General features: G+C 65.2%; 1 protein-coding gene across 3 annotated transcripts in view; it reads right to left on the reverse strand.

Moving 5' to 3' along the window:
* Window positions 1-3579: 3579 nt before the first annotated feature.
* The window catches only part of TTBK2 (tau tubulin kinase 2), an 80410-nt gene continuing 70398 nt past the window's right edge, over window positions 3580-13591 (reverse strand). For all 3 annotated transcript variants that reach the window (XM_029078285.2, XM_029078284.2, XM_029078286.2), the window contains exons 13-15: window positions 12994-13540; window positions 6772-8033; window positions 3580-4055 (exon numbers count right to left, since the gene is read on the reverse strand). In XM_029078285.2, the coding sequence (XP_028934118.1) occupies window positions 3587-4055; window positions 6772-8033; window positions 12994-13540 (2278 nt within the window). In that variant the 3' untranslated portion in view covers window positions 3580-3586. The remainder of the gene's footprint in view (window positions 4056-6771; window positions 8034-12993; window positions 13541-13591) is intronic.

Below are 13591 nucleotides of genomic sequence, written 5' to 3' on the forward strand. Positions count from 1 at the left end.
GGCTACGGGATTCTCAACCGTCACTTCTACCGATCAAGGGAGCGCGTCGCGACCCGGGCAACGTTTGCGGAAAGGGGAGACTGCCGTCGACGGCGCGCGGCCTGGGCGCGGCGGCGCCCTTCTTAACCTGCTCTGTCCGGGTGATTCTGAGCGCGTTCTCGAATGACAGAGGTGGCTCATTAAAGACGGCGGCCTGGGGGGGATTAAACCTGATCTGGCCCAATCTCCCCCTTGGTCGACGTCCGCGCGCCTCCCCGGTGGGCCAAGCGCTATTTGGGCCCTACCGAAAGCCACTTGGATTTCCGAGCGGGAGAGAGCAATTCAGGCTGAGAGGATACAAGCCGGACCGCGAACCGGTAGGCCGACCCCTTAGGCAGAGCCCGGGAAGCGCTAGGGGCCGGGGGCCGCGGCGGGGGCGGGGGGAGCGAGAAGGAAAGAGAATCGAAGGGCGGGGGGGGGGGGGGGGGAGCGAGAACCGTCGCCGTAGGGCACGGGGGCTTAACTCCCCACGCGAACGTCCTCTCCGGCAAGAGGAACCGGAGGCTCCGCGGCCTCCCGGCTGTAGCTCCGGGTTTGGGTTTTTGCCCCACCCTCTTCTAGTCGAGTCCCTCCTGGTTCTCGGCTACCGTCTAACCTGAAACGCTGCTCCCCTTTCAAAAGCAGTGCCGGTCTGGGGACCGGCGAGACCGAACCGGTCACCCGCTCCGAGCCGCAACGTGTCGGCCCCGGAGACAAACGCGGCGTTCTCGTAACTCCCGAGGCAGAGGGTTCTCCGTGCGGGAACCAGATTCCCTATCGCTACCTCGAATGACTTCCATTATATTGAAAACACGAGTGATCAGTGCAACGCATTCCAAACAATACAAAATCCTATACTCTATACGGGGTATATCTGTTGAGAAACCGTATTAATACATGGCGATCTTCTTCTGGAGAGAGAGCCGAAGCGTAGCTTCCGGTTACCTCTTCCCAACATGCAAGACGAACCCGTTCTTTGACGCCGACGGCCGGGTTCCTAAAACCCGGTGACCGGGTAAGAAGCAGGCCGGGGCTCCTCGGATGGAGTGGCGAGGCTCAGGGGAAAGATCGGGGCCGAGGGAGACGCTCCGCGGCGCCGTCCGACTCGGGGCTTAGTTTCGGCGGGGGGGAGGGGGCGGCTGCGGGTGAAGCAACCCCCGCCCCCGGACTCCGCTATCGGCAAGTGGTTTCGGAAACGGTCACCGCTCGTTGGGACAGGTTCCGCCGCCGGCTCGCCTCTGGCCAACGGGAAGGGGAGACGAATGGCGCCGGGGTACGAGAGCGGTACGTGACCTCGGCCTTCTTACAGAGCCCCGAGGAAAGCAAGGCGGACGAGAAGCTCCCTCCCCCAACCCTTCCGTGAGCGTCATCCCCGTGTGGCGGGTTGGACCGCGGGGGTGCGACTGCCGTGCGAGCGTCAGGTGAACCGAGGGAACGGGAGTTCTCGGGTATTCTCTTCCTCCTGAAACAACAGAGCGAAGGCGACCCGTCGGGGAGACGTCACCGCCGGCGCACCTGGACCCCGGCCCGTCGAGGCGAGGCCGACGTTAGGGATCTTCCCTGACCGAGGCTTCCCGCGCTAATAAAACAGTTCTAGAAAACGAAAACGCAGGGGTGCGGCCTGCCGCCGAAAAGGAACTCCGGCAAATGGGTTCCGCGAATCGCGGACGGAGAACGGGGGTGAATGAATTTATAGGTGCCTATACCTAGATATATATTCTCTCTCTCTCTATATATATATATTTATAAATATTTATATCGTTTACCATGAAGACATGCGAATACCGTTTCACAGCTATTATACAGTATGATACAAAGGCCGAGACCCGGCTAGCGTCAGAGTTGCTTTAGGAACCGCAGATCTGCTAGTCGACCCGCCGCGTTCTTCTCGTAGTGCTCGGACCCCGACAGAAACTCAGATTTCACGTTCCGCTACGTTTCTTTTGAAGGACGGCAGACACGCCGGGAGTAGACAGAGTCCGCCAGGGGACCCGGGGGGACAAGGGAGGCTCGGGACGCTTCCGGTCTCGGGAGCCGGTCGCGTGGGGATATCGTCCCCGTCCGGGTCAGGGGTCGCTCGATCTGGCGGGAAACGTACCACTGAAGAAAAAGCACAGCTCTCTTCCGGAAGGCAAACGCCAAGAGCGCGGGCAAGGTCTACGCATCTAACCCCGCTCGGGTCCCCGACGTCGTAGGGAACGTAGAGGGGGAGGCTCGGTGTCGGAGCGTGGAGAGTGGCCGATCTGGGGGTGAACCCTTTCGGGTGGCGGTGGCGGGGGGGGGGGGGACGGGGACGGACGGGGAGCGTCCCACAGAAACCTTCTGCGGCCTCGCGAGCCCCGGAACGGCCCGGAGGCCGACGCGGGGAGGCCGACGTCCTTCGCGTCGGGCGAGGAGACGGGCCCTCCCGGGAGCACACCGGCTCGCCATCCTGATTTCCCGCTTCATAGCCTTCGACGGCCGACTCTTACCGACGGGAATCTCGAAACCCGGACGCCGCTTCGGCGCTTCCAGACTTTTGAATTTCAGCCTTGAACAACTAGGCGGGATCCCCTGAACTCCATTTAGCCTTCCGCTCAGGCAGCTAAGATTTCGGTTCTTAGAGCAGGAGTGGACGGGGATTTCCTATTTCACCCCCACAAACCTACGGGCGCTCATTTCCGACGCCACCCTGCCCACTCTGGGGCCCGTTCCTCGGCATTCTCTCTGAGGCGAGGTGAGCTTCCGGCGGCTACTCCTGATCTCTGAATCGAGGCGAGTCTCCCCGCCCGGCGGGCCGGGCGACGAGGCGCGTCGGCCATCCCGCTGGCCAGGAGGCTCGGGCCCAGGGAGCGGCCGGCAGGCCGCGCCGCGGCATCCGCTCTTTAACCCCCTCCCTTCCGCTTCTCGGCTTCCCGAAAGACGGGACCCATTCCGAGACGTCGTCGGCTCGGAGACAAAGTTTCCGGGTTCTCGGTAGCTGGGCTCGTAGAGTCTCCGACGTTACGGTTCGTGAATACGACCTGAGCGGTGAGGGAGGAGGAGGGAGAGGAGGAAGAGGAGGAGCGGGGCAGCTGGACGAGTGAGTGAAAAATACATCTTCGCCGACCTCCGGATAACACTCTGCTTAAACGGGCTAAAGCGGCAGAGCCGATACGCGCCGCCAGAGGGGAATGAAAACGCTGAGTTCTCCCCGGTTGGTGCGAGAACTCTGAGCCGGGGTCTTGAATAATTACGCTGCGTCCTCCAAACTCTGCTCGGGCATTGGTTTTTAGGCCGCGGGAGATGACGCTTCTTCAGGATTCGCTAGCCTTCAGGTGTTTCACGCGGTGGGTTTAGCGTCCCGCCCGGCCCCTCGCGCTTCTTCTCCGCCCTCCGCTCCGTTCTCCGCCACCCTCTCACCTCCGTCTCGCCCGTCACGGAGAGCACGTGACTTTCGCGGATGAAGAGCGACGCTGAGGTCCGGCCACGCGCGCGCGCGGACACGGTAACACGGACACGACATGCACTGGGGGGGGGGGGGGGGGGGGGGAGGGGGAGACGGAAAAGGGGGTGGACGCGGCGCCGGTCTCCGAGACGGACCCGGTTCCTATCTGCTGAGTTTACTGACCGACTTGCATCTCCCCGCGGGGGCTTTTGGGCCGCCGGAGTGATGGTAGGGGCCGCCGGATCCCTTCAGGCTGTTCTTGCCGGCCTTGTTACAGCAGTGTTCTTGCTGGAAGGACCTCCTGGACGCCGAGGAGACCGAATGGCCGGGAGGCGATCTGCTCCGCCCCAGATGCGGGGCCGCGCTCTTCTGGTCGTGGTGGGGCCTCCCCGCCCTGGAGGGGGAGGAACTGGAAGTACGGGGCAGGGAAGAGCTTCTCGGCGAGGCGCTAGGGCTCCGGCGAGGGAGACTGGGGCTCTTGGGAGGCGTTTTGGGGCCGTGGGGGGATCCCGGGCTCTTGCACTGGGTCGGGCTCCGGGATTTCTGAGATCCGTTCTGAAGAATCTGAGCCAGGCGGGAGAAAAGGTCCGAATCTGAGGTGCTACTCCCTAGGACTTTATACCTGCGTAGCCTGGGAAGGACACAAAAGAGAGTTACCTCCATGATTCAATTCAACGGCGTATATATGCGAAACCCTGGGGGGGGGGGGGGGGGCCTCCGTGTTTTAAAGACAAGGGCTCCGTCCCGTGGAATTCTGCCTTCCGATCTCATCTAGCTCCCTGAGTCCGTTCTCACTTGGGAGACGGCAGAGGATCGGAGAACCGTGTCTGACCGACGCCGAGGCCCGGGCCCCTTCCGAGTGGAGCCGGAAGACGCTTCGGGTGGCGGAGGATCCGCGCGCTCCGAGAGGCCGAGCGAAACCGGGAGTCGTAGGAATTCCGGCGGGAGGACTGGCAGGAGAGCCGGATCGAGGAGGCTGGAGCCCCCCGCCCCCCGGGAAGGAAATCGACCTCCGGGAAAAACCGGGGAGGCTCCGGACGGAGACGGCCTCAGCCCCGCGTGGCTCGGGGTGCTCCCGTCTCTGCTCCGCGGAGAACTCCGGGCCACACGTGAAAACGGCTCCGTCGCGTTCTATCTCCCATCTAGACGCAGCCGGCAGGAATCCCCAGTTAAAAGGACGAATGCCAAAAAACGGCCGCTACGGCGGCCTCCGTCGACCCCTATCCCCCGCGGGAGACGGGAAAGGGCTCCCGGGGCCGCCCCCGCTGAAGGCGTGGGGGGCGGGGGGGCCCTCCCCGCCCGAGGCGACCCCTGACTCCCTCTTGAGTCCCCCCGAGTCTTCTCCCCGGCTTCGCCTATTTGGGCCAAGCGGCTAGACGAGCGCATTCCCGGTTCGGCCGGAGTCGACCCGGGAGACCTACGATCACGCGGGACGGTGTCGGACCAGATTAACCCGCACCTGTCCCGGCACTTAGAACGGTGTTGGACCGATGGTGGGTGCGTAACGAACCCGGTCCCCCCCCCCCCGCCCCAAAGAGAGTGGGGTCTGCCCTAGGCGGGTGGGATCGGCGGCTCCGGAGCGACTTCACCTTCGGGCCCGCCTCTGAAGCTGCTCTACGGCGCTCAATCTCAGCCCGTTAGGTTGGCCGACGGAGAGGTCGGCTACTCCGGACGTCTCCGGCCCCCCGGCCCGGTCCTGTCGCGGGGCCCCACAGAGTTCCGAGTGTTTCCCCAGGCTGGCGGGAGGGCACGGCTGTTGCTTTTCTCAACCGAGCGGATTCCCGAGCCGTGCCGCGGGGCGACAAGCTCCCAGCGGTCTCGGGCGCTTCCCTCGGCCAAATCGCCGTCATCCTGCTACTCGCTACGCACCGCTCCAAGGCAGATTCGGGCGAATCGCCTTGGGCACGGTCCCCGCACCGCACGGGGCTCACGGCATAAGGGGGAGTGAGAAGAGGGTACTTCGTCCCCGTTCCGCCGCAGGGAGAAGCCAAGTGACTCGCCCGAGGTCACGCAGCGGGCAGACGGCAGAGCCGGGGTCAGGTCCTCGGCCGGCCGGGCCCGGGCTCTTGCCGACCCTTCTCCGGTAGGGCTGCCTGGGAGAGGTCCCTAAGGCCCCCGGGGATCTCAGCTTTAAACCAGGAAAACCCGGCACCATCCCGAGTCAAACGGGAATTCCCGGAGGGTTCCACGGGACCCGCGCGGCAGATCTGGCCCGGCAGGGGAAGCTGGTTGCCCGGCTTGCCTGCCTGGGCAATTCTGTGGCAGGGAGCTCAAGGCCGAACAAGCCCAGCCCAGCCCTGCAGCAGGTTGGGGAATCACGGGTCCAGTCCCCGCTCCACCGCTTGTCTGCTTCGTGACCTCGGGCGAGTCCCTGAACTTCAGCGGGCCCCAGTTACCTCATCCGTAAGAGGGGAATGGAGACCGCGAGGCCTACGTGGGACGGGGACCGGGTCCAACCTAGCCCGTATCCGCCCCGGCGCTCAGAACAGTGCTTGGCACCCGGAGAACGGCGAGGCGGGTGCGGGCAGGGGTCGCCTCCGTTCCCGGGTCGTACCCTCCAAGCGCTCTGCCCCCAGGGAGCGCCCGATAAACACGGCCGGTCGGTGGCGCGCGCTCAGCAAGCGCCCTGGCCAAATAAGCGGCACGGACTGCCGAGGGAGCTGCCGCGTTAGACGGCCGCCAGAAAAAAAAAGGCCGGCGGGAGAGGGCGGATGACTCCGCAGGCCGCCGGGCTCGGGTCCGCCTCCCCGCTCCACCGCCCGCTCCGGCTGGGCCGGGGGCCGCAGGACGGCTGGGGCCGGCTCGCTTTGGGGCGGGGCCAACGGCCCGGCGGCCCTCCCCCCGTCAGCCCCCGGGCGACTCGCGTGTCGGGACGCCGATCCGCGGAGCGGCTCCCGATCCCCTGCCGCCGGCGGGATCCTCCCGACCCCGTCTCCCGTCGATCCCCTCAGCCGTCGGCGGGGACCGGCCGGCCCGCTGCCCGGCCGACGCCGGGACGGAGGGAGGGAGGGAGGGCTCGGGAGAGAGGCGCCGGGGAAATGGACACGTCCCCGGGCCGCGGGGGAGGGCGGGGGCGGGGTCCGAGGAGGGGAAAACACCTCAACGGAAGCCCCGTCGAAATGACGACGGGGATCTTCGCGCGGGGGCGGAAGCTCATCCGCCCGAGAGGCTTCTGGGGCTTCCGAGGACCGGCCGGATCATCCGGCCGGATATCCCCGAACGGGAGAGCGGAAGACAGGCTTGGGGGATGACTTGGGCGACTGAGGTGAAAACGAAATCCATCCTGCACTCTCTCGGGATACTCCCGCCGGAACCAGAGACGCGTCCCACCCACCGGCTAGTCTTACCTAGCTTCCACTCCAGGCCTAGACGGGGGCCTTCCGGGCGGAGGCCGAGGGAGGAACGGAGCCGAGGCCGAGCCGCCGACCTGATCTGCGCTAGCCCAGGTCACGGGCCTCGGAATCTTGCTCTTGCTCTTTCTGATCTGGGGACTGACGGGGAGCAGGGGGCTGTCCTCCGCTGACCTGCCTAAGTTAGGGTCGAGGGTCAATCCGGAGAAGGGGGTGAAGACTTCCTCCTCGGAAAACGGAGCCGGGACGGCCATCGACCTCTCCTCCGGCAACCTGTCGGAGGCACTTGAAGAGAGGTCGCCGAGGAAAGAGCGCAATTGCCTCTTCTCCACCAACGGCTTCGCCAGGTCCGGCTGGTGGGCCTTCTTCAGGAGCAGCTTCTCTTTGGCGGAAACCGGGGAAGCCGCCTCGAAGCCGGAGTCCACCTCTTGGGCTAAAACGGGGATCCGGCTGTGTCTGGTCACGGAGGGTGCCCTGACCGGGTCCTTCCGGGAGGGCGGAGACCGCTCGCTCTCCGAGACGCAAGGAGCCGAGTCTCCATTCCGAGGGGCGGCGTCTTCGGGCTCGCCCTCTCGCTCCGTAGGCCCGGCGCGGTCCCCCCGCGGGGCCGGGAAGCCTCGGCTCCCAGCGGCACCCTCTCGGAGCCCGTCCGGCGGCACCGCGGCCCCCTCGTCCACCCGTCCCTCGGGACGCCGCCCGACGCCTCTCGAGGGGGAGGTCTCCGAGGCCCCGGCTGCCGGCGGCCTCATCGGCTTGCGGTCCGCGTCGTGATCCGGCACCAGGCCGAGGGTCCTCGGCTCCGCCGCTTCGGGAGCGGGGGGCCGCCCCCCTACGGCTTCCGAGGCTCCCGAGAGCGCGGCCATCTCGGCGGAACCCCGCCCCGGATCCGGCTTCTCCTCGTCATTATCCACGCCCAGAAGGACGCCTCCCTCTCCGGGATCCCCCGGGAAGATCTCGGATTCCCTCGCAACCGGCGAGTTGGGCCCGGGGAGTTCCCTCGGACCCAAATCGCGGGATCTGCCCCGCTCCCTGGTGTGACGGGCCCGGTGAACGGGATCCGGCTGAGGTCCCGGCTCCGTTCCGCTCCCGCCGCCGCGGGGCTCGCCCTCTGGCGTCCCCGACGCGGGGAGGTTCTCTCGGGGAGGGCAGAGCTCCGCGGCGCGGTCGGCCGGCTGAGGGTTCCTCTCCGGCTGACGGCCACAGTGAAGGCTTCCCGAAATGGACTGGGCGGAAGCCACCGAAGGCCTGGGACCGGTAACCTGTGGTGGGAGAAGAAAGGACCGGTCAGACCGGGGTCCCGAGGCTTACCGAGGAGCACGGCGCCGTCGACTCGGGACGGCGGACGTGCGGGAGGGGCGGCCGGGGCGGATCTTCTCGACGACGGTGGACGCGACCTCCCTCGCCCCCTCCGACGGTGCCGGGAAGGGGGGGGGGGGGGGGGGACTTTGGCTCGAAGGGCCCAACCGTACTTCCCGAGCCCTCGGTACGGCGCTCCGCGCCCGGTAAAGCGCTCGCTAAATACCGAATGAAAGGGCGCAACCGCTAAGGACGGCCCCAGCGGTCGGGGCCAGCGGGACCGAAACCGTCCCGGAAGCATTTCAACGGGGAACTCGCGGGACCTGTCGCCCGGGGACGCCTCGAAATTCTTCCTCCGTCTCTAGTCTAGAACGTGAGGTGACTCGAACCTCTTCCTGTCCCCGCCTCTAGCCGGCTGGGGGACGGTAATTCGGCAGGAGGCTGGGGCTCAGATTTTTTTTTTAAATGCCGGGGAAGGACCTCCTCGTGGGCGGGGACCGCGTCCCCCGGCTCTGTTCTCTCCTTCTTTCCTAAGCGCTTAGGTCACGGTGAGTGCTCGGTGAACGCCACCGACTGACTGACGGAAGGGGCTGAGGAGAGTCGGGAGAGGAGGGGGCCGGCCCCGGGGTCCGGAAAGAGACGAGAATCTCCTTTCAAACAGGGGAGCGTGGGAGCGGAGTGGTGCAGGGGAGGAGGGGGCGGGGAGAGAACGAATTTACCAACCACGATAGAAGGGACTGCGGGGGGGGGGGGGGCGCGGATCTTGGGGTAAGCCGGCAAGCAGGCCGGGGCGTCACCTTTTCATTCACTCAGTCGTATTTACTGAGCCCTCTGCTACGACTCAACCTACTGTGGGCGTTGGAGAGCGGAATATCCCGCACCTTTCGCCGCCCTCCTGCAGTCCCCGATCCCCACACGCCCTCGCCAGTTACTTCGGCGGGAAGATCCCGCCCACCGGGGGACCGACGGACCAAGATCTCCCCGTCGCCGCCCCCCGCCGCCGCCGTCTTTCTCCGGCTGCCCCGCCGTCTCCCACTTGCCGTCTAAATCCACCGCCCTACCCGCCCCTCTCATCCCATCTCCTCCCACTTCCCCAGATGGGCTTCTTCCTACTCTCCTTTTGCCCCCCGCCCCCACCTCCGACTTCTCTTTCCAATGATCCTTTCCCCGCCGCCTTCGGGCACGTGTCTCTGTTTCGAAACTAATACTCTCGACCCCAGTCCCCCTCCGTCTCCCTGCTTCCGTTCCCATCCAGACGTCCGGCGCAGGGCAGACAGGCCTGCCGCTTTGGTTTCTTCTCCCCCAGACCTCACCCCGCCCCTCCGCCGTCTGGCGCTCGACCCCTCCGTTCCACCCGGGCTGCTTGAGAGGAACCGGTCGGGTGGGGAGAGCTCGACTCCACCCTGATCCTCCCCGTGCTGCTCTGAACGCCGTGGACCGCTCTGTTCCCCCCCCCCCCCCCAAACGCTATCGGGTCCCGTCGTACCGACGTACCTCTCCTCTCACCCCTCTCCTTTGCAGCGGCATTCACCGAAGTCTCCTCTGCGTCCCGTAATTCATCTCGCTCTACGCTCACTCTCTAAAGGAGCTCATTCCCTCTCACGGTTTCGGCTCTCAGCTCTCCGTGGATGGCACCCCAGAATATCTACGTTTTCTCTCTCACCCTCACCTGACTTGCATTCCCACACCTCTTGCTAACGGGAGATCTTCTCTGGCAAGTCTTCCTGGCACCTCCAACTCCACACGTCTAAAACGAAGCGCCTCATCCCACCCTCCTAAACCCACTCCTTCCATCAGGCGGACGGAGCTGGGAGTCGGAAGGACCCGGGTTCTAAGCCCGGCCCCGCCACCCGTCCGCCGTGCGACCCTCGGCGGGTCACCTCACTGCTCTGGGCCTCAGTTCTCTCCCCCGTAAACTGGGGATTAAGGCCGCGGAGCCCCACGTGGGAGACGCGGACGACGTCCAACCTGACCGGCGGGGATCCGTCCCGCTAGGTTCGGCGCCTGGGACACAGTCACCACTCACCGTTGAAACCAACGGTATTTACGGAGCGCTCGTCATCCGCAGAGTGGTGTGCTCTCCCATCTCGGTTCACGCCGCCATCCTCTCCGTGACCTCCGAGTCACCCGCGACCCTTCGCGACCGTCCAACTCCCCGCCTTCGATTCTTCTTCCTGTAGAACTGCCAAAGCCGCCCCTTCCTCTCCACCCAAATGGCTACCGGGGCCAGTAGCCTCCCCACCAGCCTTCCGGCCTCCACAGTCCACAGCGCGCCCTGCTTCTCGTCTTCCCCACTGGACCGTAAGCTTCTCGAGGGCGGGGAACGTGCCGTTCCTTTGTTTCGTATCTCTCGACGATGACCTTCCTGAAGCATCGCCGGGCTCACGTCCCTCCTTTCCTCAAACGCCTCCTCTTCCTCTATCCCGCGGTTGGTTTCAGGGTCTTCTGCCGCCTGGCCCCAGCTCACCTATCCGTTCTCTTCCCCGACCGGCTATCGTCATTCCTCTCCGACCGACCCTCTGGCTGGGCCTTACTCTCGAGTCTCCCGCCTGCATCCCTCGGTTCGAAGCCCTCCTCCCGTCCCGCCTCCTCCGACCAGCTCTTTCCCCATTGGTTTCCCAGCACCCTGAGCCTTCGGCCGACGTCAGCCCCCGGGGAACTTATCTACGACCCCCCCTTGGAACTCAATTATTTACTCTGACCTCTCTAGCTGGACACGAGAAGCAGCGGGGCCTAGCGGATAGAGTACAGGCCTGGGAGTCAGAAGGACGTGGGGATGGTTCTTTTTATACTATTGTTCGGCACTCGCTGGGTGCCAGCCGCTCTACTGAGCGCCGGGGCAGATCCGGGTTGAAGTCCCTGTCCCGCGTGGGGCTCACGGTCTCAATCCCCAGATGACGGAAGGGGTGAGTGAGGCCCAGAGAAGGGAAGGGACTCGGCCGGGGTCGCACGGCAGCCGAGCGGCGGAGGCAGGATTGGAACGCAGGTCCTCCTGACTCCTCGGCTGGGCTCTGCCCGCTGAGCCACGCTGCTGCTCAGTTCGACCAGGTTTAGATCTCGGTGCTGATGATGATTACTCCGCGTCGCATTGGAGAGGTGTGTTTAAGAACAGCATTTTAGAGGAACGATAACAGTCCCCCGCAATCCAGAGACAGCCGGCCCCGTCCCTTTGGGTTTAGTGCATATTCAACCTCACCCCCGTTCTTATCCCAGGCATCCCGTTCTCTCGTCTGCTGCGTGACCCCGGGCACGCCGCCTGACTTCTCTGCGCCTCGGTTGCCCCGCCTCTAAAACGGGGAGGAAGCCCGGCAGCCCCACGCGAGGCACGGACGGTGTCCGACCCGATGAGCCAGGGCCCGAGGAGGTGCTTAAGAAATCCCATGAAGAGATGTCGTCTGAGGCTGCTCTTCCCCCATCAGACTGTAAGCTTCCCGAGGGCAGGGAACGTTCCGATCCTTTGTTCTGCATTTCTCAAGTGCGCGGTGCGGCGCGCCGCGTCCCAGGTGTCCGCTCGATAAACGCCGCCTACTGCTCTGCCTGTGATCGTTAGGGACAGGCGGCCGGCCCCGTGGGGCTCAACGGAAACACAGGCAGGGAAATCGCCCCCTTAACCGGCCACCCTTCGCACTCCCGGCCTCGTCAGCTCCCCCCGTTTTCACCCCGAACCACAGCCGCGGGCCCAGACCTCCTCCCGCACGCTCCCATCCCTCCGAAACGTACGCAGTCCCATCCGTGACGTCACAAGCGCGCACGCGCCACGGACCCTCACGGTCCCTCCCGGGCACAGAGACGCACATCCTAACAGAGGCGGTGGTAAACCTGAGATAAAATCCAGAACCGAAGGGTCCGGGCCGGAGGGGGACGCCTCTCTTTCCCTGAGTCTTCCAGGTCCTTCCCCGCCCCCCGAAACTCCCCTCGGTTTGCCCCTCTGCTTCAAGTGAAAAAGCGGCATCCCTGCACCCGAGTCGGTAGAGGACTACGTTCTGCAAAAGGTAAACGCGGCAAAAAAGCCACTTTCCCCTCGCTGGGACGACGGCTAGTATAACTAACGTTGCGGGGGAGGGAGGAGGCCACCAGGAAGCTGGGTGGGAGGGAGGAGGAGGAGGAGGAGGGAAGGTGGGCAGAAAAAGAGAAGGCCGCGACGTTTTGCACTCCCCTACCAGGTATTTCGCCGCGTGGAGCCCACCGGAGGAAACGCACCCGATCGGTGGGCCGCGATCTCGTTCTTTCTCGCGCCGACCCCTGGCTCGCGTTCTCCCTCCCGTCCGGAGCTTCCTCCCAGCTCCTCCGAGGAGCCGTCCCCGACTAACCCTCAGTTCTCCGCCTCCGCTGCTGCGCTGCCTTTGACCTTGGGCCCCAACGCCTTAAACGCTCTGCTCCTCGCCCCATCTCCACGGCACGCACGTACGTCTTTTACGCCGCGGCGTCTATCTGTGATTTATTTTAACCCGAGGGCGGGGAACCGCGCCTCCTAACTCTGTCCTTCTGTACTCCGGCCAACGTGTAGAGCAGTGCTCTGCCCACGGTAAATGCTCAATAAATACCCGCCACTGGCTCCTTTCTCTCTCTGTACTTGTAGAATGGCAATCCCAAGAATTCCGTTGAGCTCTTACTAGGTGCCGAGCACCGATCTAAGCGCCGGGGGAGATACAAGGTAGTCGGGGTGTCCCACGGGAGGCCTTAAAATCCCCGCTTTTCCAGACGAGGGAACCGAGGCCCGGGGAAGCCGAGCGGCTCGCCCGAGGTCACAGGGCAGACGGCCCCTGGTCCGCTGACTCCCAAGCCCGGGGGTCTTCCACCCAAGCCAACGCTGCGCCTCTCGAGAACGCCTCGGGACTTTCTTTAGGACTCTCGCCGGGGGATATCCGGGGGCCCGCCGCGAAGACCTCCTCCCCTCTCCCGCCCTGGGCACGCGGGTCTTACCGGGGTGAGGGGGCCTTCGGCTTGAGCCTCCAAGGGGCTTGTGGGCGTGAGCTCCGTCGTCGGCTCCGGAGCGCCGGCCGCCGAGCGCCCTTCCGCCGGAGCGAGCGCCGCGCCTGACCCCGCGTGCTTCGCCGGGCGGCTTCGGGCCCAAAGGCCTGGCCTCGGCGGCTCCTCCTGAGGAGACTCCTCCAGGGCTCGCAGGACCTCCGGCTCCTCGTCCGAAGGGCTCCCCGTGGTTCTGTGTCCCAGGCCCTCGCCGGTCCCGTAGTCGCGAAGATCGTGCTCCTTGTCGACCATCACCCAGTCCTTGGAATCCACTTCCTGCCGGCAGGAGCTCAGGTTGACGGCTACGAACCCGTTACTTGCCCCGTCTGCCCGCTCGGGGGACTGGGCCGAGCCCCGCCTCGAGGCGTCCGGCGGGTACTCGTCGTCGTAGTGCCAGACGCGGTCGGCGTGGCTCAGGGCGGGAGCGAAGGGCTTATGAAGAAGAGAAGCGGGGAGGACGGGTTCCTTCCTACCGCTGGATTCTTTCTGCTTCTTCTCCAGGCTTCAGAAAATAGGGAAGAGAAAAGGAGTGACCCTCCCATTTCCCAAGAAC

This window comes from Ornithorhynchus anatinus, chromosome 13 (assembly GCF_004115215.2).
Source record: "Ornithorhynchus anatinus isolate Pmale09 chromosome 13, mOrnAna1.pri.v4, whole genome shotgun sequence".
In the NCBI taxonomy this organism is placed as follows: Eukaryota; Metazoa; Chordata; class Mammalia; order Monotremata; family Ornithorhynchidae; genus Ornithorhynchus; species Ornithorhynchus anatinus.